Below are 22,952 nucleotides of genomic sequence, written 5' to 3' on the forward strand. Positions count from 1 at the left end.
CCTGATGTTCCTCCTGCAACACTCCTTGGCAGGGGTCTTCGTTACCATCATATCCCAACCACTGGACACACACATGCATGACAATGACCAGGAAGGGAAGGGAGCTGAAATTATAGGAAGCTCCTTCCAGAGCACGGCTAGGCAGGACATGCAGATCCAGCTGCTGAACATGGTGTAGACACAGCCTTTAAGTAAAAGAAATAATAAAAACCTCTTACTTTTTCCATTTCAAGATAAGCAATTTTAATAGGCAGACTTGAGCAATGCTGTGAGATGGCTCAATTGAGTAAGACACTTGCCACCAAGCATGACAACCTGAGCTCAAGCTCCACAACGTCCATGGTAAAAGGAAAAAATTGACTCAGAAAAGATATGCATGACTGCCCAAAGAAATTCATCATGACACAATAAATTTAATAAAAATTAAAACAATAATGGATTACAAGAAAAAGCAGGGCATCTCATGAGCTCACTCTGGTGGCTAAGCACAGGCTGGCCACCTGTGCTTAGCCACCTATCACTCAGTGTCTAGCAGCAGTGGCCCTAACAGTGGTCACTGGTCAGGGGCAGAAAGGTAGCAATACCTTTCCCTGGTTATACGTTCATGTCACCGACTCCAGGGAGCTCCTGTCAAGAACACCAACCTCCTGGTCTCCTCAGGTATCACTAGGCTAACAAGTTCATGTTGTCCCAAAGCAAGTTACTTGCGATTGTCACTGACTGTTGGGCACCAACAACAGGTGGGAACAGAGAGAATGCAACACTCACACCCAGGCAGGGGACCAAGATCTTGAAGAGCCCACCTCAATGCCACTCTGGCGAGCCAGCTTCACAGCTGTGTTGTAGTAGCCACAGCGTAGCAGATGCTCCACCATCATTCGGTCCATGCGCTTCCGCTTCCACATGCTGGCTGCTGCAGGCTGGTCACTGCTGTGCTCCTTGAGGTGCTCGATCCTACGTTTGCAGAGCTTGGCGCTCTCATCCTCGGCCTGGATGGACTCTACTGCCTAAGTCACAGCAGACACAGCTGAGATGGTTTGTCCCATGAACCACACTACCAGCCATGAAAAGGTATGTATGCACTTTTCCTCTGAATGCTCACAAAAGATAAGCCAGGAACAGTAAAGGCTGGGGATGTTGTTAAACTAGACACAGAAATAAAAGAAGTCGGGTTCTGCATCTGTTTGGGGTGAATTTGTAAGCGACAGTGATTACCTAGAGAAGCCTCACACACCACCAACCACTTCGTGTGATTGCCAAGCACATGTGAGGCCTTATTTCCCTCAAAAAGGTTTACCATCCATCTGTCTCTTGTTTTGGTTTAAGTTGTACTGTCAGATGCTTAAAATCTGAAATTTGTTATACGTCCTCTCTTATTATTTACTATAAAGTGACTCTTCATTCATTCATTTTGCAATAGGATCCAACTATGTATCCCTTAGCCACCTGGAACTTGTTATGTAAACCAGGCTGTTATCAAACTCACAAAAATCTTTCAGGTTCTGTCTCTAAATACTAGAATTAAAAGCTTGTGTGACCATGCCGAGCCTGGTTTTTAAATCCTTTATATATTTCTTTTAAAAGTCAACTTGGTTCTAAGTTAAATCCCAGGTAAAAATGTTATCAATGTGCACTGCCCAGCAAGGCAGCCACAACCCTGTGTGTCATTGAATTTCTGGAAGATTAGTGCCACCAAGAACCAGGTCTTAAGTCATTGAAGGTAACACTTTATAGCCATATAGCTAACAACTAAATGCAAGACACCACTGGCAGGTCCCTACTGGCTTTCTGTCCTTAAACTCCAGCATCACTTTCTGTCCCTTTCCTTGGCTACTGCTAAGGTTGCTCTCAGTCTGAGCTCTTCCATTTCACTGTGTAACACATGAGGTAAGTTTATCTTCACCTGCTGTGCTGGTCTATGAGCCAATGACTTCAGCAGCCCTATCATTCACCCTGTCCTGTCTCTGCCCTTCTCTGGGCAAACATGTCAGAAGTCCATGATCTCTAATATATTTGCCTTTCTATTTACACTATATTTTATACAATCTCTTTGCAACCACTTTCCAAGTCTTGGTATTGAGCTAACACCACTAGCCTGGCTATTATTTGTTGTGACAGAGTCTCCTGTTGTGGCCGTAGCCAGCCTGAAGCTTAGTATGTAGACCAGCCAGCCTTAACCACAAACAGATGGTCTCTTCTTCCCAGACACTGGGATTAACGGTGTGTGCTGCAGTGTTCAGCCTGCTTACTGTTTTCAATCTGGCATTTTCACTCATTCTTTTAAAACTCTTACACTTTCTCTCATACTTTCTGTTCCCTACAGGTTTTCACGTTGTTTTCTGGCGCACTATCCTGGGCCCCAAAGTCATCTGTGAGGTCACTTCTTGTGTTCAGATAATGCTCCAAGGCAGCTGCAATCCTCTGCCCTTTCTTATATCTGACTCCTATCTGTGACTGAGACTGTTATTCTCTTCTGCTGCCTGAGTTCTCCAACCCCTTTGGGAAGATGTTTTAAAGAACTATTCATGTCTTCAAAGGGTTCTCCTCAGAGCTAGGTCATTTTAACAGTTCCAGGAAGTTCTAGGTAACACCAGTCTCTGCAAACCCTAGTTTCCTCATAGGCTGGGCTTAGGACACTTTCAGTTCTCTTTCTAGAAGCATGAGGCCAGGACATCCTGCTCACAGTTTGCCTGTCACAAACCTCCTAGCTAAGGCCCACTCCCAGAGGACAAACCTTCCTCTTGAGGACACTCAGCTTCTCCACCACACCATCCAGTAGGCTGACCACAGAGTCCACAGCTGGGCAACTACTCAAGGTCTTCTCAAGCTCAGCTACCACCATGGTGACGTGGCTTGTCTCCCGATCGATATTTTTCTGAGCAGCTCGGAAACGTTTATTCAGTGTCTCGTAGGGCACCTAGACAAGAAAAGGCAAAAAGAACCTCAGTCCTGACCTTCAATATATGGAGATAGCCCATGCACATGGGCCTCCTTATCTGGCATAGGCAGCCTACGACTCTCGCTCTCAAAAAACATCTCACAACACCCTGGACCAGGACCCACAAAAGTATGATGACTAGAGGTAGTCCAGAGCCTGACTGACACTAACAGGCACATGGTGCCCTAGTCCTTCAACAGTGCTGTGCCACAGTCTTTACACAGACAGACAGACACAGATACACACACACACACACACACACACACACACACACACCAGAGACACACGACTCTGACTCACTCTCTGTCTCTCTCTCTCTGTCTCTCTCTCTCTGTCTCTCTCTCTCTCTCTCTCTCTCTCTCCTTTAGGAACAAAATAACTCCAAAGTTCATCTAAAGGAGATAAGGGAAGGGAAGGGGGCTTCTTTCCATTTGGCTAGTGGGGAACTAAGGTGAGAACAGTCAGGACTAGTCCAAAAAGCTTCACATCATTCAGGTTTAATATGAATTCATTATGTCATGTGGAATTATAAATAAGCATTAACATTTCTCCTCCATAAAAATGGTGTTTTTTTTAATCCCAAGTGCAAGAAACAAACAAACAAAATCAACCCATTTCCTACATGAAGATGAGAATGTGAGGAATATGTAAACAGTCAAGTCATGGTAATTTTCTGCCTTTCCAGAGAATCCCTGCCATTTCCTGGCCCCTGACTATGAGCACAACAAAAGTAAGCTGTGTCTGAACATCATGCCCCATCTGTGGCAGGCTAAGCTAGAGCCTCAGCTCATACCTCTACTGCCAAGTACTGCTAGCATTAACTGTGCTGTACACCCAGTCTGGTCTACACAAAAAGTTCCAGATCCTGACCCTGTTTCAAAGCAGCCACAACAAAATCATACCAAGAATACAAAATGTATCCACAAAGTGCCTTGCTGTGAGGATGGGATGTTGCTGCTACTATGAACCATCAGAGGATTACTATGAACAGAGGATTACTATGAACAGAGGATTACTATGCATCCAGTAGCAGGCCTACTCTGGGGTATGCATCTAGGAACAGAATCTCTACAAGATGTTTGCTTACATTTTCACTGTGACATCCCCAACAGCAGCCATCTGAGTCTTCACCAACAAACAAATCAAAAAAATGCAGCATATACATATGATCCAGCTTTACAATTGAAACCCTGCCATGTATCAGAATATGGATGAAATCTATGGGTATTATGTTAAAGAAGATGAGCTGACCACAAAATGACAAACTGTTTCAATCTACTGAACAAGATTCTTAAAAAGATCAAGCTCTTAAGAGACAAAAATAGGATACATGGTGAAACTCTAATGGCAGAACTTCAGTTCTACAAGACAGAATGTTCCAGAGATCAGAACAGTACACACAAGTAACAGCATATTTGTACACATAACAATCCTAAGGTGTGCTCTCACTACAGATAGGTAGACAGACAATAGATAGACAAGACAGACTGACAGTGCTTGCCCAGCACATTTGAGGCCCTGACTTTGATCCCCATTCATTACAAAAACTGGTTGTGCATAGTGGTGGTGTACCACTGTAAGCCCAGCACTCCGGAGGGTGAAGGCGGGGGGGGGGGGCTCAGAAGTTCAAAATCAGATCTTCTTCGATTACATGATGAGTCTGAGGCAAAAGAAACCAACTAACACTTGGATAGAATACAACCTGGGACCTAATATCAAGACAATATTACACACAAGCATGGTGGCATAGTCTGTGATCCCAGCACTCAGGAATCCAAGGCAGGAGGATACTGTGTTTGAGCTTGAGCTGCATAAAAATATTCCATCTCAACACCATCACACCACACCAAACTAAGCCACAACAAAAATAAATAACTATTAACCTTTGTGATTACTCTTAGCCAAGTGCTGGTCTGAGATTAGAAATGGATCAAGTGAAGGTAGAGAACCCACAAACAGAGCCCCACACCCACCCATATATGTCCAACCACAAGGCCAAGGGCAATGATAGTTTTTGCAACAATATCAGGACTAGGAACTCCCTGAAAGCAGTGAAAACCAGACCACCCTGAAACAGATCACACGGGTCTAAACATATATGCTGAAACTCCCAGTAAACCTTCTGAGAAAGAAACAACACTCTGCCATGACCTTGAAGAGGACACAAGCTTTGTAAATGACACTAAACACAAACAACAAAAGAAAACTCATCATTAATGCTCTTTACCAAACCCAAACTTCTAACCCACAGATAACAACCTAAGGACAGAGAACAGAATCAGACACTGAAAGGAAGCCATTCAAAATGTACACATCTAGCACGACCCCTTTCCAGGAAAATATGGAATGCCCACAAAGAAATTAAAATTAGGATAGCAAAAAGCCCATTCTCAAAACAAGTCAGAGAGCTCAAAACAAATGTCTTCCAAAATAACATGTGGAATATCTACAAAGCTGCTTGTTACCAGAAATATGAAAGAAAATGCACAGTGGCTATTCTTAGGTATTACCTTGATGAGGTTACAGGTGCCCAAACTTTTGGCCACAGACTTTGTTTGGGTGTCTGTGTGTATGTTTCCTGGATGAGACAGTGAGCCAGTCTTCAGTAAAGCTGATGGCTCTTTGGTATGGGCTTTGTTCAATCAGTTGAAGAGCTAAACAGAGAGTACAAGTCAAGACCCCCATTTGCATCCTGCTTGGCTGCTGTGGCTATCAGTCTTCTGGCTTATCATCATACGTAGGCCTTAGATCTTAGGATCAGAAGTCTACAATGGACCTTCATTTTTCTGAGAATGCACCATACCCTGGTTTGCCTGTTATCTTAGAATTTCCCTGCCTCCAGACTCCCACAAGGCAATTCCCTATTTTTAATATTTCTATAAACACATCCTATTGATTCTGGCTCAAAGAAGAATTCAATCAAGCTGAGAAACAGTTGACCCCTGTTGGCGCTTAAATAATTCTCTGCAAAGTTGGGCAGTTCCTCGTGGAAAGACTCTCCCACCAGATGATGTAGTAACCCTGTCCTTGAGAAAGAAGAGACTGTCCACTTCAGTCTCATCAGTAGGGATGAGTGTAAGAAGCCACGGTGCCCCATCACAGGAACTAAATTGTCAGTCAAAGGGATAAACTACAGTTGTATAAAAGGGTAGAGACTAGGCTCACACCTGTGTTCCCAGAAGCAAGCTCCCTGGGAAACTCTTCTCACACAGACCAACTAACAGCAGGATTCCTCTGGGCACTGCACACCCAACTGCATCTGGCAATGTGTGAGACATTCATTTGTCTCAACTGGGTGTGACTATGAAATATGCTTTTTGTAAGGGAAAAAAAAAACAAAAAACAAATGAACAACCCTGTCAATGTACCAAAAGGGAAGAAATGAAGGAAAAAAAAAAAAGACACAGGTAATGGGACAAATAAGACAGTATGGCTAAGTCCATGACATCACCATTATTATAAACCCAGACTGGAAAGGAAAAACTTCAGAACAAGTACCTACTTGCTCTTTTTTTGAGACAGGATTTCATGTAGCCCAAGATGCCCTTAAATTCATAATCCTTGTGCCCTGGCACTTTAAGTGCTGGACTATAGGTATACACTACCATGGCTAGCAGTTCTTTTTATAAACAACACTGAAAAACAGGAGGGGGCTAAAGCCCACTTGCTACCATTAACTAAGCTCCAGGTTTGACCCCTCCCCCCAGTATCATAAAGCAAACCTCGTCCAAACATCAAAACACCACGAGACCTGCAGCACTGGTTATCATAGAAGTTAAATGAAGCCAGGCACAGTAGTGTATGACTGTCATCCCAGCTACTCTCAGCACTCACACAGGGAGGTCATAAACTTGAGGCTACCCTGGGCCACACAGCAAGGCTGTGCAGGGCAGGGAAGTGAATTCCACTCCCCCACCCCCTTCCATACAGTTTTCTCTGTGTAGCCCTGGAACTTGCTCTGTAGATCAGGCTGGCCTTGAACTCATAAATATCAACCTGTCTCTGCTGGTATTAAAGTTGTGCACCAACACCCCATGGTGGGTAAGTGAAATTTGTTCTTAATACATTTTAATTCACTGCAATTCAGATATTCTAATTTAGATACAATCAAACTATGCTTCTCCCCTCTTTGTACTATGTCTTTAAAAGTAGAGTCCTCTTAACCCAGCATAGAACATTCCCAGTGTTCATAACTTCCCTGACTGAGAGTAGTACACCTATGTGCTGGTAACACCTCACCATCTGGGACTCACATCACTGATGTTGCAAGGGCCACACATGGAGCAGGTATGATGTGAGCCACAAACCATGTCTGGCTTCTTGACCCTGTCACTCCACAGACTTATTCTGAAAACATCTGCTAGTTATGCAGAGCTGTGTACCCCAGCCAAACAGATATCTGGCCATGCTGTACCTTTTTCAGTAAAACCACAAAAAAAATGTTATTTTTATTTATATAATTCACAAATTCTAACTCCCCCTACAGGTACCATGTAAAAAGTGTTAGTGTAATTGCAAGGTTGTGACATCATTACTATTATCTACTTGGAGAATGTTTTCATAATCATGTCATGGCCATCTCTCAAGACACAAGCACCCAGACATGTCTCTGCTCTTGAAATTTCACACAATTGAAACCTTAGGTTATAGGGACTTTCCCGACCTTTGGCTTAATGTTGCTTCTGAAACCAATCCACGATGTAACCATGATGAACCAGTGTTCTGGTCTCCTTCTGTATGCATAATCCTGTGTTAAGAACTCAGTTTATGCACACAAATTGAGACCACATGTACTTTGGGGCCATTATGAGTTAGGTTAACAAAGTACCTTGTATGGACAGCAACTACCTAATAAATGCCCAGGATGTTTCGAAAAGTACCATGACTGTTTTTCACTCCCATCAACAGCGTCTAAGGGTTTAAAATTTCTCACATCTTTCTCCAATGGTCATTCTAGCAGAAGGAAGAAGTATGTCTCAGTGGCTTTTGTTTGCATTTCTTTGATGACTAGAGATGCAGAGCACCTGCCTGTGTGCTCTTACAGGCTGTTTATATTTTCTGGAGAAAGCCTTAGAATTGTTTTAGATTTTGGAACCCATGTAGGTGCACATGCACCAGCACGTACAAGTCAGAGGCTGATGTTAATGGTGACTTCTTAATCACTCTCTACTTTATTTATCAAGGCAGGGTCTCTTGCCCAATCCAGAGTTCGTCAATTTGGCTAGTCGACATAGCAGGTGCCTTGGATACCTGTCTTGGCCTCTAGGACTATAGGTAGGTTACAAGTAAGCTACCACATTATGGCTCTATGTGGGTGCTGGGGATCTGAATTCACGTCCTTAAAGCTTACATGGTTGACATCCTTACTTTATCTACTATGGTTTGCTCATTTAAAAAAAAATTATTATTACTCAACAGTAAGACTTCTTCGTAGACTCTAAATACTAGCTCTTATCAAATAGGTGATTTGCAAATGTTTCTTCCTAATTTGTAAGCAGCTGTTTTGGTCATCTCAGGAAGCTTACAGAAAATAATCTTTACTACATGCAGTTTAAAAAGTTGCAAGTCTCAGAGCAAGGTACTGGCCAAGCGGAGTCTGGCAAAGAATAAACTTAAGAATTACAAATGAAGGACTGGAGATGGCTCCACAGTTACAAGCACCTGCACCAATGTGTGGAGGCTCACAACTGTCCCTATTCAGTTGTAAAGGATCCCCTACTCTCTTCTGGCCTCCACAGACACTGGGCACAGATGTGGGATACTTACATATGCACAGGCAAGACATTCATACACATATACATAACATTTTACAAAAACTGGCCTAGCAGTGGTGGTGCACGCCATTAATGTGGGTACTCAGGAGGCCAAGGCAGGCAAATCTGCTGAGTTCAAGGCCAGCCTTACCTACAAAACTAACTTCCAGGACAGCCAAGGCCACACAAAGAAACCCAATCTCAAACAAACAAATAAAAAACGAAACAAACAAATAAATGGCAAATGGAATAGGGGATAAAATAAAACTCAAAATAAATGTTCGAAGTAAAAAATGCAAAACTTAAAAAATTTCATCATCCTTGAATGTAAAGCACATTCTGAACTGCAGAAGACTGTCTCAAAAATACAAAATCCTAAAAGCATCATTGGGGCTCTGTCCCAAATTCAACCATCTCTCAAAGGCCACAGAGCTCAGGGCCTGGGCCTTTCAGCACGTACTATCTCGCTCGCTCTCTCGGGATGGAGACAGGCCTCTCTCTGAACCCAGTCTTCTCGTGTTCACAGCTTCCCACAGAGCAAGCAGCCTTTGACCCTGGCCTCTGTGCTCAGGGGTTGAGAGCCCACAGACCAATCCAAGGTCAGAGTTAACTTTTATGTTGTTCTAGCTTTCTAGAAACGTTTTAATTTTACATCTTCCATCTACTCTCCCACTTACTTTTAGTTCCTGTCTATGGTATGATGTAGGGATCCAACTTTACTTTGTGAAAACACAGCTGTCTCAGCACAAGTAAAAACACTACTTTTGATCTATCGTCTTCAAACACCTACTAAAAGTTAATTACTATTAATGTATGGGTTAAAAGTTGGGTGTGTAAAGCAGTAACAGCACAGTGCTTGGCCTGTGGTGTGAGGTGTTGGGTTCAAGTCTCAGCAATGCAAAATAAATAAATGCCTACACTCAATTTGGGTAATTTGTCTATTCTTTTGCTAATATCGATGAGTCACACCTCCACAAAGAGTTTTGAAATCCAAACCTCCAAGTTCTATAACCACTGTTTCTGAGGTTATCTTGGCTAGTTTGGGTTCCTAACTCACACAAGCAGCTTGCCAATTTCTGCAGGGTGGGGGAGGTGAGGAGGGGTGCCAGCTCACACTAACCCTGCACATTAGTTCAGGAAGTAATGCTAACAATACTGCTGTTGTGTTATTTTTGTATTTCTTTTAGGCTGGTCACTTGTAGGATGCAAAACTGACCAACTATTATCAAGTCTAATTGTGTGCTGATGTGCATAAGGTGCCCATGATTATATCACCTACAAACAATTTCACTTCTTTCTGATCTGGAAGCCTTAGCCTCCTTGTCTGTCTGCACCAGATACAACCTGCAGGCCAAGGGTAACTGCAAGTGGTAAGGAGTGGTATCTGTGTTGTTGCGACCTTAGGGAAGCTTTCATCTCTGACCATTAGGTATGATGTTAATATGCTTTTTTTAGAAGCCCTTTAGAAGGTTGAGGAAGTTGGTATTTTTATCTTTAATAGGTGTTACTTTGTCAAGTGCTTTTTCTGTATTTATTTTGTTGGTCATGTGGTCTCTGCACTTCATTCCAATAATATGTGAATTATACTGATCGCCACAAGTAGAACTAACTTGCATTCCTGGGTAATTTTCATTTGGTGTTTTGAGGAGTGTCAGTCCAGACTAAGTACAGACTTCCTGATCTGACTTTCTGCTTTCTATTTCCCAGGTGTTTGGATTACCAGCCTAGCTTAGATTTAGATATTGCCAAGGGCTTTAGCATGTGTTATTCATAAAGAACACTGGTCTACAGATGTCACGTGTTACTGTCTGACTTGCTATGGAGAATACTGGGCTCACAAAAATGAGCCAAGAAGTGACCCCTCTTCCCCATTCCTTAGGAAAGTTTGTGTAGGGTTGAAGTATCCCCTTTAAAATGTCTGACAGAATTCACCAGGAAAGCTACCCAGTACTGGGCTTTTCCAGGCAATTGGAAGTTTTAAGCAACTGTCTTTGCATGTTACAGGGTCATTACAGTTACTGTTTTTTAATGTATAAAAAAATACATTTTGTGTAGTTCAATGCAGTACATTTTCCCCCCGACACACTACCCCCATCAGCTCTCTACAGAAAAAGAAAAGGTCCTATTCTTTCTTATGCATTTGAATCAATCCTTAGTTTGTATTTGGAAGATTATTTAGAAGACTTTATTTGAGCTTCAATTTAGTCTTATTTTATCTGCTTGTGCTAAATATTTAAATTTTACACTTAATAGACATACTTGATATCAAGGTGTCTGGGTAGCAGCAGGAGTCAGTGACAGTGACAATTTTTTTTTTTTAAGATTTACTTATTCTAAGCGTTTGGGAGGCAGAGGCAGGAGGATCTGAGTTGGAGGTCTACAGAGCAAGTTCCAGGACAGCCAGGGCTACAGAGAAACCCTATCTCAAAAACCAAAACCAACGACCAAAGATTTATTTATGTGTAACTGTTTTGCCTACACACACCACAGGCATGCCCAATAATGGTTGTGAGCCGCCATGTGGGTGCTAGAAACTGACCTCAGGTGTTCTGTAGAAACAGCTGTTAACCTCTGAGCCATCCCTCCAGCGCCCATGGGATCGCTCTTAGTTAAAGTCAGGCTCTCTCCAGCTGGCCGGTGTTGGAGTCAAACACCCTTGTTTCCATCAGTGAAACCCAGTCAGGCGCACATGATTTGCTAAGACCTGAGAGAAGCAGCTGCACTCCCACCTGACAAGCAGCGCTCTGATGGTGTCATCTACTTCAGGGCCCCTTTTCCTCAAACTGTCTCCCACACTTGTTTTGAGTGTTCTGACACTATCTGCTGAACACTCCCCACCCCTGCTGCCATAGCCAAAAAAGGGTGCTTTAGCTTGTCATTGTGTTTCTAGCCATTTCCACCCGTATAGGAAGAAAAGGGTTTTTTGTTTTTGATGACATAAGGCATTTACTGTTCACAATTAAGAAGCCCCAAAGGGACTGGAGCGATAGCTCAAAGGTTTAAAAAAAAAAACCACTTAACTACTCTTCCAGAGGACCTGAGTTCAGTGCCTCTCACTCATTTGGTGGTTCACAGCCATCTTTAACTCTAGTTCCACGGGATCCCATACCCTTTTCTGATCTCCACAGGAATATACATGCATGCAGGCAAACACTCATTCACATAAAATAATCTTTTTTTTTTAAGCTTCAGAGTTAACATCCTGAGCATTTGCTAAGAAGCCAACCAAACCTTCTGAGGAGAGGACTGTGCCCTAGGGAGGCATGCAACAGCATATCTAGCAAATCACAGAAGCTCTGTGCTACCCAAAGCTTCTGCCTCAGGTAAGGTCATACCATGAAGACAGATAGCAACAGTCTAAAATAGTCCCACTTCAAGCGGACTTCTTTAAAAAAACAACTACATATTTCTAATCTAATTCTAGAAAGCCCTAATACAACAGCTGATGAAGACAAAGATGGAAGGAGAGACATCAACACCATTGCTCCTTTTTCCTAGGCTCACCTTCATGTCCATCTTTAACTCACTGGTCACACAAAGACCTGTTTAATGCCAGTGGTTCATTTGAGCAAAACCCAAGCAGAGCAACACACAGACAAAGCACAATGCAGCATAGCACACTCTGCTAAAGCTGGCATGCCATGACACCAAAAGGCATCACAGCCAGTCTCATGTGGTCAGAAGTCTGCATCCTTGACACAACTCTGACCCAACCTAAGCCAAGTCTTAAATGCACCAGTGACACCTCACATGAGTGAGGCTTACTTTCAGGCTGTGGGTTATACAGAGCCCACCAGCAGCCCCAAGTGCCTCTGCTTTTCTTGATGCTTCTCTTGTTTTAAGTAAAAAGCACTGTCCAACGCACAACATGTACCAGGCATTAGTACCACCTCCACACAGAGCAAGACGCTCACTGCTAATGCCTGTCTTCCACTAGCTGTGCCCTTTCTCAGGCTCCTTCAGTGTCACCACTGCCAGCCAAGGTTCACCATGGCCTCTTCTTCCAACCAGCATGTTGTCATGGACAGACATCTCCTAAGGATATGAAAAAACTGGCCACTGATGGTACAGAGGGCAGTGGCTGAGCTCAGTGTCTACTGCATGGTCAGCTGACCACTAAACTTTATTTTAAAGGTTTTGCTGGTATTGTTGCTGTTTTAAATGTCTATGGGTGTTCTGCCTGCCAGTATGTGTGTGCTTGCCCTTGAAGGTCACAAGAGGGCATCAGATTGCCTAGAACCGGAGGTACGGATGGTTTTAAGCTGCCATGTGGGTACCTCTACAAAAGCAAGTTCCCCTGTTAAGCCATCTCTCCAGCTCCTCACTAAACTTTCCTAACAGTTGCACATAATTTCTACTTTGTATTTTTTTTGCCTTTGTTTTGTTTTTCTAGCAACTTTACTGAGTATTACTAATCCTTCAAAGTTTACTCATCTAGCGACTATGATTCTTTAGCTCTTCCTGTTTACAGAAAACTGCATTTATTATCACAATCTTTTTAAAATATACTTTAAATCTCATAAATATAGTTGTAACTCTATTAGTTACAACTTCTAGTCTGGGCAACCACTAATGTACTTTGTCTTTTAACTACTGGTTTCTCCTTTGCAACCAAGGTAAAGCTTGGCGTCCTAGCAGGACTCTGAGAATCATACCATCATAGGCCCTGGCCCTGGCAATGAGACTTGATCCCACGTCTGTGGCACACTGGCCATAACTTGCCACAGAGTGCTGCCCAGCTATGATGAGTCAGAGAAATCTATCTTCTACCTGGAGAGGGAGAGAAGACAGGGAATATTAACCAACATTTGCATGTCTAGAGTTCTGGCTTCCACTGGCTTTCACAGTGGCCTCCCTAGCTTTGTGTTGCTCTTCTCCAGATGCTTTCTGTCCCACTCACACTGAGCACACTCAGACATCACATACACTCATGCTTCAGCATATGACCCTACTGTCTGGGTCTACTTATAGAATGTCTTACATAAAATATAATCATACTCAACTTCCACTTCACTTACCCCAATTCTCCCTAACACACTCATCCCAATTTCATTATTTTTCTCCTTCTTTCATCCCTCATAACATCCAATGTGCTACCCATATGTGTATGGATATGAGGCCAGCCAATGGAGAGTAGGGAATCTACCAATGACCATACCTATAAAAAAGAATGCTATTCCTTCTACAGGAGCTATTGACTGCCAATGGCTCCTGAGTAAGGAGTTGGGACTTCAAGCATTTCTCCCCATCCATGCTGGAAGTTTGATTCTTTAATCTTCTGCAGGTCCTATGCAGGAAATTATACTGTTGTGTGTTAATGAGTGCCTTTTGGTTCTCTGAGACTTGTGCCACTGCACTGGTAGAATGGCCAGAATAATAATTACAATTTCCTTTACCCGTCTGCAGAGCTCCCATGAACAACACAGCGCAGTGGATGAAGGAGGAGAAGGCAGAAAGAAGCAGAGTTGCCATTTCAGTAGGTGACACGAATGAGAATCCAGGAGATAGGACAGGGGCTGAGGACATCTGCAAGAAGAGAGGCTGTTGTGGTAGTAGAGGAAAGGCATCATGAAGAATAGGGCTGACACCTCTTAAAACTCTTGACTTTACTTAAGGAACCACCAGGCAAACCATATGACCTATGAACTATTAGCTATCTGCAAAAGAATATGATGGGCAGAGGTAGAAGCAACCACCTGGGAGGCCACATCCACTTGACAGAGATGAAACCACACCCATCCACTCACAGCAGCAGTAAGTGACAGGGTAGGAGGCTCCCACTCAGCTGTACCTAAAATACATGGAAGAACAGGTATAGGGACAGGGTTAGGATCAAAGCTTCCTCCAAATTTCTGGCTGAAGGCAATTAGGCTGAAGCTTAAACTGAGATAGCAGAACTCAATAAAACCCCAGCATTCAGGCATCCAAGGCAGTAAGATTGAAGAGATTTAGAAGTTCTGCTTTAGGGGCTGGAGAGATGACTCCGTGGTTAAGAGCACTGGCTGCTCTTCCAGAAGACCCAGGTTCCATTCCTAGAACCCACATGGCAGCTCACAACTGTCTGTAACTACAGTTCTGGTCATCCAACATCCTCACAAAGACACACATGCAGGCAAAATATCAATGCACATAAAAATAAAAATTAAAACAAAAATCATTAAAAAGAGTTCCACTTTAACCATGCTAAACCAAGCACCTTACAGAGTTAAAGGTAATGCTTTTCAGGCTCTTGGAGCAGGGTTCTAGGGTATATCAGCTGTGTGGATAGAGAATCCTTTACATTCACAAGACTCATGTGACCACCAAGAACCCAACTACCAGAGTCAAGCTTGGGTGCTGTTTCAGTGTTCTTCAGATAGTTCAATAATGAAGAATGAGAGTTGGCTGTCAGCCTGGGAAAGCCAGGCAATTAACTACTGTGGAAGCCAAACAGGAATGTACCTCAAGACTACAGAAAAGTCACCAGCTTCATAAGGTCAAGATGGACACTAGGATACCTGTTAGCAGGCTACTATGAATGGACATATGGTCAAAGGGTCTGAGCAGCCCTACAAGGTTGTCCAGTAGCCCTAGCAACAGCATGGTCATGGGCAATGTGAGCAAAAACAAAGGTAAGTCTACGACACTTTGCTCACTGGACAACTAGAAGGCAGCCATTATTTGTGAGGGATTAAGATGAGCAAGGTAGGGAGCACAGGATTTATTTCCAGTCACCGAAACAAGGCAATGTGTATAGGCAAACAGGTCACAAATGAAAACCAAGCCATGAGTACAGCCCATGTGGTATGGCACAAGCCTAGGAGTTTTAAGGTAAAAAGAGTAATACATAAAACAACACTTGGAAGCAAGGAACCCTCCAAGTGAGCCACCAGGGCCCTAAGAAATGGGAGCAACTGCTAAGCCAATGCAAAATCCACAGAGATGGCAGACTCTAGGCTGGAATTCATCAGGAAGAATGCTGGACCTGTATGGACAAGGAGGCTGATGTTGCAATCAGTCACAAGTGGGTTAGAAGACTGATTTCAAGGAAACAAAGAAGGGATGTGCCTGCCTAGAAAAGCACGCTGGAATTCAAGAAGTGAACAAAAGTGACACTAAGTTTTAAGGAATTTTCCAGCCAGACAGTGGAGAAATTCATTTGGCCAATAGCTGTTTATCATGACTCTGTGCCAGGTACTTGGATGTTCTAGGATACAGCAGTGACCAAAACATATTCTAAAGGAGATGTCTAACAAAAAGAGAAGAGGAAAAAAGGTCACAAACATAGCTAATTCTGTTGAATTGTTAATACTATAAAGAAACCAAAACAGGGAAAGGGGTGGGAGGCTAGAGAGATGATTCAAGGATTAAGAGCACTTGTTGCCCCAGATGACCTGAGGTTTGGTTCCCAGCACCAACCCCAGGCAGCTGAAAGTGCAACTCTAGCTCCAGAGATGACACCTCTCTCCTCAAGTAATTTGCACTTATAAGCACATACCCACATGCAGACACACACACCTAACTAAAAGTAAACCTTTAAGTTAGTAAATAAGGAGGATGCAGAGGTGTGTGCCCTTAATCCCAGCACTCAGGAAGCAGAAGTAGGCAAATCTCTGAGTTTGAGGCCAGCCTGGTCTCATGATGACTTTCACAATGGCCAGAGACTATCTCAAAACAAACAAATGGAAATTTAAAAACAGAAAACAAAAACAATAAGCTACAAATGGGCTATTATATCCAGGTTCTATAAGTCTAGATGTGGCCTGTCTGTTTGTAAACTCCAGCGGAATTCTGGAAAGATGTCCTGCAGGAAGCTGGTCCACATGGCACAGCAGTGTTCTCAACCTTCCCAGCTGGACATGAAGCCTATCTCCCAGCAGGTACTATTAACTAAGGATTTTAAAGATCAAAAGGCCAGAAAACTTGGAGGTGTGACTCCATGTGTGCTTAGAGGGTAGGGAGACAAAACCTAGGGGTTGTAGCCTGCCATGGAACAAGTCCAGAAGACACTGTCTTCAACTAGGATAGTAAGGAATGGTCTGAGGCTTCAAGGCCAGATTCTATTATTTTGCAAGTGGCACTCCTGACCTACCTCCCAGATAACCAAAGAAATATATACTGGGTGGCTGGCCACTGCATAAGTGAGAAGCCCAGCTGGAGGCAGAGCCTGTGATCAAGCACTAAGGCCACCTCTCAAGGTTAACTGGTAACACCAAAGAGACTACTCAGGAAGGAATAAAGAAAGCCTTGAGAAAGGTGTGGCAGAGCAGTGTGAAAGAGAAAGGAGGTGGAGAGAACAGCAATAGCTGCTGTCTACATACTGACAAACCACCCCAGGAAGGTGGGAGCTGGACAAGTGTAATAGGAAAGCCTGAAGGAACAAGTAGATGACCTAAAGAGTTAATGTGGGGCATGTGGAACCCATACCTGTCATGACAGACATGGACAACTGAGCTGGTAATGGTCTAGGAAAAGGCTGGGGAGCCAGAAGTAAGTAGATCTCTGAGTTCAAAGCCAGCCTGGCCTACATAGCAAGTTACAGGACTACAGAGACATAGCCTCAAAACAAACACACAGGATAGGAGGGAAGGTATCCTGGGATAGAGGCAGGTACTGGATAGCACCAAAGGTTCACAGAAAAGTAAAGCCAGGCCCATTGTTTCCTCCATTCATTCACATTCTGTCAGATAGTTACCAGTTATTACAACAGTGAATACTTCTGTTCAAATTTTCAAAGGAATGGTTCCTATGTCTAAAGATTCTGTAGCGATACACACCACCACTGGCAGAGCCTGAACTCTGTGACACTGAGCCCCATGAGACTAGTGGTAGTCATGGGATTCCACAGATGGATACACACACTGGATATAGATGCTGGTCAGTCTCCTTTCTTCTAGGCCTACAGGCCTCACACTGACTAGGTCATTTCCAGCCATTATCATCCTGCTGGCCTGTGTGCCTTCTGAGGCAGTGTCAGCTAAGACTTTACACAGTGCACACTGCTTCACAGCACCAGCTATTATTTCCAGGGTCACACTAGCTGAGGTTGTCAGTCAAAGGAACCCAGTCCCCTTCCACTACTCAACTTCACTTTGGCTTCATTAGTATCTTTTTAAAAAGTTTTAAATGTCTGTATTTGTGTGGGTGGATGAGTACCACAGAGTGTATGCAGAGGTCATGTAAGCAGAGGTCACATTACAACTTTTAGGAATTGGCTTTCTTCTTCTACTACAAGGCTTCCAAGGATCAAAATCAGGTCACAGGTTTGTCAGCAGGTATCTTTACCTGCTGAGCCATATTGCCCATCCTGGTTATCTTTAACAGATCTATATATTAAACACTCACTGGTTAAATGCTTTCCTCAGGCAAGGTATGAATTCCAAGAGGACATACACAAGTAGCTTTCATAACACCTGAGGGTCCTCATGAGGCCTAATAGGAAATTCATCAACAACTGCTATCACAGCAAAGGCCTAGTCTCTAAGACCTGGGCTTTACAATGGTAATACAGTCTCCTGGACATGCCCTGCTCAAGTCCCTTGCCACTCAAGGTCTCAACTTAGCAGTGCCTCTAAACATGGTCCACCCGTCACAGAGAACTGTTTTGTTTCCTAACTAAAAATCTGTTTAAGACAATAACTCAGAAAAAACAAAACCCAGCAGCTATCAAGGTTCAAGATTACACTTTCTAATCTCAGTAGGTATCTGCCTTTCAGAAAGACAGAGGTACACCAACAGGACACACATCACTCAAACATCCAATAAACCAAAGACAAGGTGATTGAAGGGGGAGGACATAAGCACAGGTTCTAAAGAACAGAACAAACTCAGGTCGACCCACGGGCAAATGACAGGGTCTAAAAGAAAAAGTGTTGAAACGTGGTAGGGTTTGGTAAATGAATAAAATTACTACTTACTAAGTACCTAAGAGGGCAAAGGAGTAGACCAAGCATCCTTAGTATCATACAGCCTGCCCACTGAGAACAGCCAGCTCAAATTGGATTCCCTATAGACACCACTTAGCAGGGTGTGCATGTCCCAAGTCAAACTTTTATGGTTATTAGCATCTTTTATACTTGATGATCCTCACAATCCAGCCAAGATCAGGTTTTTCAAAACTGTTCTAGAAGTTTAATACAGGTCATGTACAGGGCACTCACACTTTCTCTGTGATAATTCAGGCTGTGAATTTCCAAAGCAGTATTTGGTCAACCAGTCTGTTATCAAATGCAAGGCAGGAAAGGGCAAGAAGTATTTCTGTAGGAAAAAACTTCAAGGACACGAAAGATTATGCCAGAGAATATAATACCCAGGCTTCTGTAAAGCACAGAGCAGCATTAGCAGCTCTGTGTATGTATGTGTGTATATGTGTGTGTGTGTGTGTGTGTGTGTGTGTGTGTGTGTACGCACTCAAGTGTCCTTGTATATAAGAGAACTGTGAAAGCTGGGAACCTGACTGGACTCCAGAGAGGATCAAGGTACACCAGGGTGAGATCAGGAAGAAGATGGGGTCCAGGGCCAGCTACCCCAATGTCTTCAGGTCCTGACACTGGACAGTTGCCCCCTGATTTAGGTGGCAAGCAAAGAAGGTGGCACAACACTTTAGGCTACAGCTATCTGAAGGGGAAAGAGTAGAACTATTAATGGAATGACCTCTTCAGTAGACAAAAGAGAAAAATCTCCCTTTATAACAACAAAAAGGTATCCAAGTTTATGATGCTGGGCCAACGAATCCTAGTCTCCTCTTGTTTCAAAGGGCTGCCACTTTCAATCTGGCACCAGACTGACTTCAACAGAAAAAAAGGATGCAGTCAGAATACAAGAGGATGCCTCATGAACCACATTCCCAGAGCTCTGAAAAACACAGAAACAAGTCCCTCAAAGCAACATGCAATCCAGAGGTCCTCATGCTGGTGACTTTGTATCCAAGACAACCTAGCAATGTTTGGAAGTATTCTGAAATACTCTTACACCTGGTGAGCAGAGGCTAAGGACACTACTGGGATAATGAAGCTCAAAGGTTCCAAGGCTTATAAAGAAGTCTGTGCCAAGCCACCCCTATGGAGGAAACGGAGGAACAGAAAAGAGCCATTCCCAGGGTCAGGGGATGCCAGCAACATCCCCTCAGAGGAAAAGGAGACAGCTGCCAGGCGCCTGAGACTGCAAACACAGACGTCTTGGTGCACTGCTTAGGCCCACCTGCAGTTCCCAAGCCTGCGCATCTGAAGAGGCCTTGCTTGGCAGGTGAGGAATCTGTCAATAATAAACATATAAATTATGAAAATTTCAAAGAATAAATCTTAAAAACTTAAAAAGTCTGCTCCAACTGCTTTTTGGGAACCCCTCATGCATCAGTCTTCATTCTGGGAGGGACCCCAACCCACATGCCGTCCATGCATCTGGACCCTCCTACGGGCTGTCCACAACACATCTCTCTTGGTATTTTAATTGATTCTCTGTCAACAAACACTTCTGAATCAAAGCATAAAGTACCCATCTTTACTCTTGAAAAAGTACAGGAAATGGAGCTAAGTATGTAGCTCAGTTGGTAGAATGCTTGCCAATCATGCAGAATTCCTGGATTTGATATCTATCACTGCACAAAGTGGGTGTGGTAATACATGCCCTAAGTCCCAGCATACAGCAGATAGTCAGGAGGATCAGAAATTCAAGGTCATCCTTAGCTATCCAGTGAGTTTTAGGTCAGCCAAAGGTCACATGAGACCCTGTCTCAAAAAACAAAAGAACAAAACCAACCAAACAACAATAACTTAAAGGAAAAACATTAACAAAGCAAAGACACAGTATCAGCAAAGCAGAGAAGTTATAAGGTGAGGATCTGAAGGACCTGAAGGGTCCACAAAAAACTACTCACAAAAACTTTGCTTACTATCATTCTTTAAAAGGAAGGAAGGAGGAAGAAAAAGAGATGTGTTTGAATGACACCACCACCCCTCTCTACCTGGATCCACATTATCGTTTCCATCAGAAGCTGTGTAATAGCTTTGGAATGCAAAGTGCATTCTTGGTCACCATTAGACAGACTGGAGGAACCCTGGCCATCCAGTTCACTGCCTAATGCATTCAGTAAGCCAGAGAGGGAGGGAGCTCTGAAACCCTTCCTGTCTGTGGGTCCCAAATTCACCAGCCAGAAGATAGCCATGTTCTCCCACAGCGCCTTCCTTGCAACAGGCCTCGAGGTTCTGGCTAGGCCCAAAAGTCAGTGGTTAACAGTGATAGAAGTCCTCAAGCATAGACCATTGTAAGCTTTAGGGATTCCATCTGTCAATCATCAGAAATCCAACAGAACCAGGAAACTACAGGATTGGTAAGAGTCACCTGTAATCCCAGCACTAGGGAGGAAATAGAAAGAGAATTGAGAGTTCATGGCCTAAAGAAACCTGTCTCATAAAATAAGGCCTGAGGACGTAGCTCAGTAGCAGAGCATTAGCTTACCATGTACAAGACCTAGGTTTGTCACAAGTACCTCCCCAGCCCCCCAATAACATCAGGCAAAAAGATTGGTGATGTTTGCTCCCTTCCTTGGTCAAATAAAGCCTAGGATACAAAATATCGATCAAATATGGCTGCTCACCTACTGATGAAGAGCAGCTGGGCCTTGCTTTTACCCTCCTGTAAAGACAAACTACTCCAGAGCAGTCAGATGTCACGGGGACAATGACAAGAGATGCCTTCCAGGGAACGTCAAAACTTCCAAGTGCAATAGATGATCACTCACTCCACCCAGGGGGGGTGGGGGTGGGGGGAAACAGTGCTCCCTGGGGCTTATATCTGACAAGGAAACACCGGCAGTCAGGTGCCTCCCACAAGCAATCTGGGTCTCTCTAAGCACAGAAGGCAGTCTGGCCTAAAACCAGCAGTCTACAACATTAGATAAACAACCCCACCCACCACCAAACGACCACTCAGTCACCACAGAGATGGATGAGGTGCCAAGTGCTCCAAAAGAAAAGCTGTCCAGACCTCAGGAAAGGAATGTAGAACACGAAGGCTAGGCTGGCCTTCCTTGGAACGACAGAATTTTTTTCTCTGAAGGATTTCTTCCCAGGTGCTTCACCTCAGTCTATCCAGTACCATCAAACCCTCTAGTAACTGAAGAGCCACAACCAGTCCTCCGTCGGAGATGAACGTTTGCCCTAAAGAAACGCAGTGGCGCAGCGACCACCCAAGGTCACGCCCCGGAAACCAAGGGCAGGAGCTGCGCTGGAGTTCTGGGGACGCCCAGCGAGGCAGGGTGCCACCGGGTCACCAGTGCTCCCCATTGGCCCCCTAATTAGCACCAAAGGCATGACTGCCACGCCCCAGGCCGGGCTTCGGGAAGGACGCCGGGGGGCCGCCGCGACCCACCTCCGTGACCAGGGCCCCTAGTTATCCAGTGCCCGCCGCTTGGGCCGTGGCCTGGCAGCCCGCACTCAGACGACCCGCAGCCTCTAGGCTTGGAAGGCTGGGCGGAAGGCAGGGCTCAGGCCCCTCCACCCGGACCTCCGAAGCCCTCTAACCCTGCGGCCCCGCGCCATCTAGGTCACAGTACACCGAGAAGTCCCCCTTGGCCCATCGGGAGGCCCCGGCTCAAGCGCATAGCCCTGGAGAGCCGCAGCCCCACCGCCCCCGGCCCCGCCCCCAGCCGTGCAGTCCCTCCAGAAGCGACTCCGGCACCAACCCAGCCCTTGCGCCCCCGCGACCCCTCCGAAGATGCGGTGGCGACCCTAGCCGCGCCTAGAACGCACCTTGAGAGTCGGGTACTCCTGCACCTTCAGGGTCATGGACAGCTGGGCCGCCGACTCCTGCACCGCCATCTTGGGCCGGCCGAGCGGAGGAGGCGGGTACGGGGCACGCCGGATAGTGACGTGCTACGCGCGGGCCCAGGCGGAGTCGCTGTGCCTCTGCTCCAATCGTGTCATCGGACCGCCCGAGCGGAAGAAGTCCAAGGCCAATCAGCTCTCACGGGCTCGACCAATCGCCGACAGCTCTAGAGAGCGGCTTCCTCATTGAATTGTCCGCTGGTGTAGGCCTCGGATGCGGATTTAATAGAGCCGAGATCCCGACGCCATGTACATTCCGAGGGTTGGGGCTGGGATGGCTTATGTTGGTATCGCACCACCAAAACACACACCTCCGAAGTCGCCTCCCCTAGTGGTCACAGGCCCTGCCTCAGCGCTCAGTGGATGTCATCTCTGGCTGGTCACTTAGGGGTGCGGTTATTGCCATCCGGGAACTACTTTCCTTCATCTCCATTTTCGCAGATTAACAGCCCCGGACGG

The 22,952-nt window shown here is 44.7% G+C and overlaps 1 protein-coding gene across 1 annotated transcript in view; it reads right to left on the reverse strand.

Annotated features, from left to right (window-relative positions):
* The window catches only part of MAEA (macrophage erythroblast attacher, E3 ubiquitin ligase), a 34,647-nt gene extending 12,146 nt beyond the window's left edge, over positions 1–22,501 (reverse strand). The window contains exons 1-3 of the mRNA XM_080933367.1: positions 22,419–22,501; positions 2,735–2,917; positions 804–1,007 (exon numbers count right to left, since the gene is read on the reverse strand). Coding sequence (XP_080789493.1) covers positions 804–1,007; positions 2,735–2,917; positions 22,419–22,487 — 456 coding nt within the window. The 5' untranslated portion in view covers positions 22,488–22,501. The remainder of the gene's footprint in view (positions 1–803; positions 1,008–2,734; positions 2,918–22,418) is intronic.
* Positions 22,502–22,952: the final 451 nt, after the last annotated feature.

This window comes from Micromys minutus (genome assembly GCF_963924665.1).
Source record: "Micromys minutus genome assembly, chromosome: 1".
In the NCBI taxonomy this organism is placed as follows: Eukaryota; Metazoa; Chordata; class Mammalia; order Rodentia; family Muridae; genus Micromys; species Micromys minutus.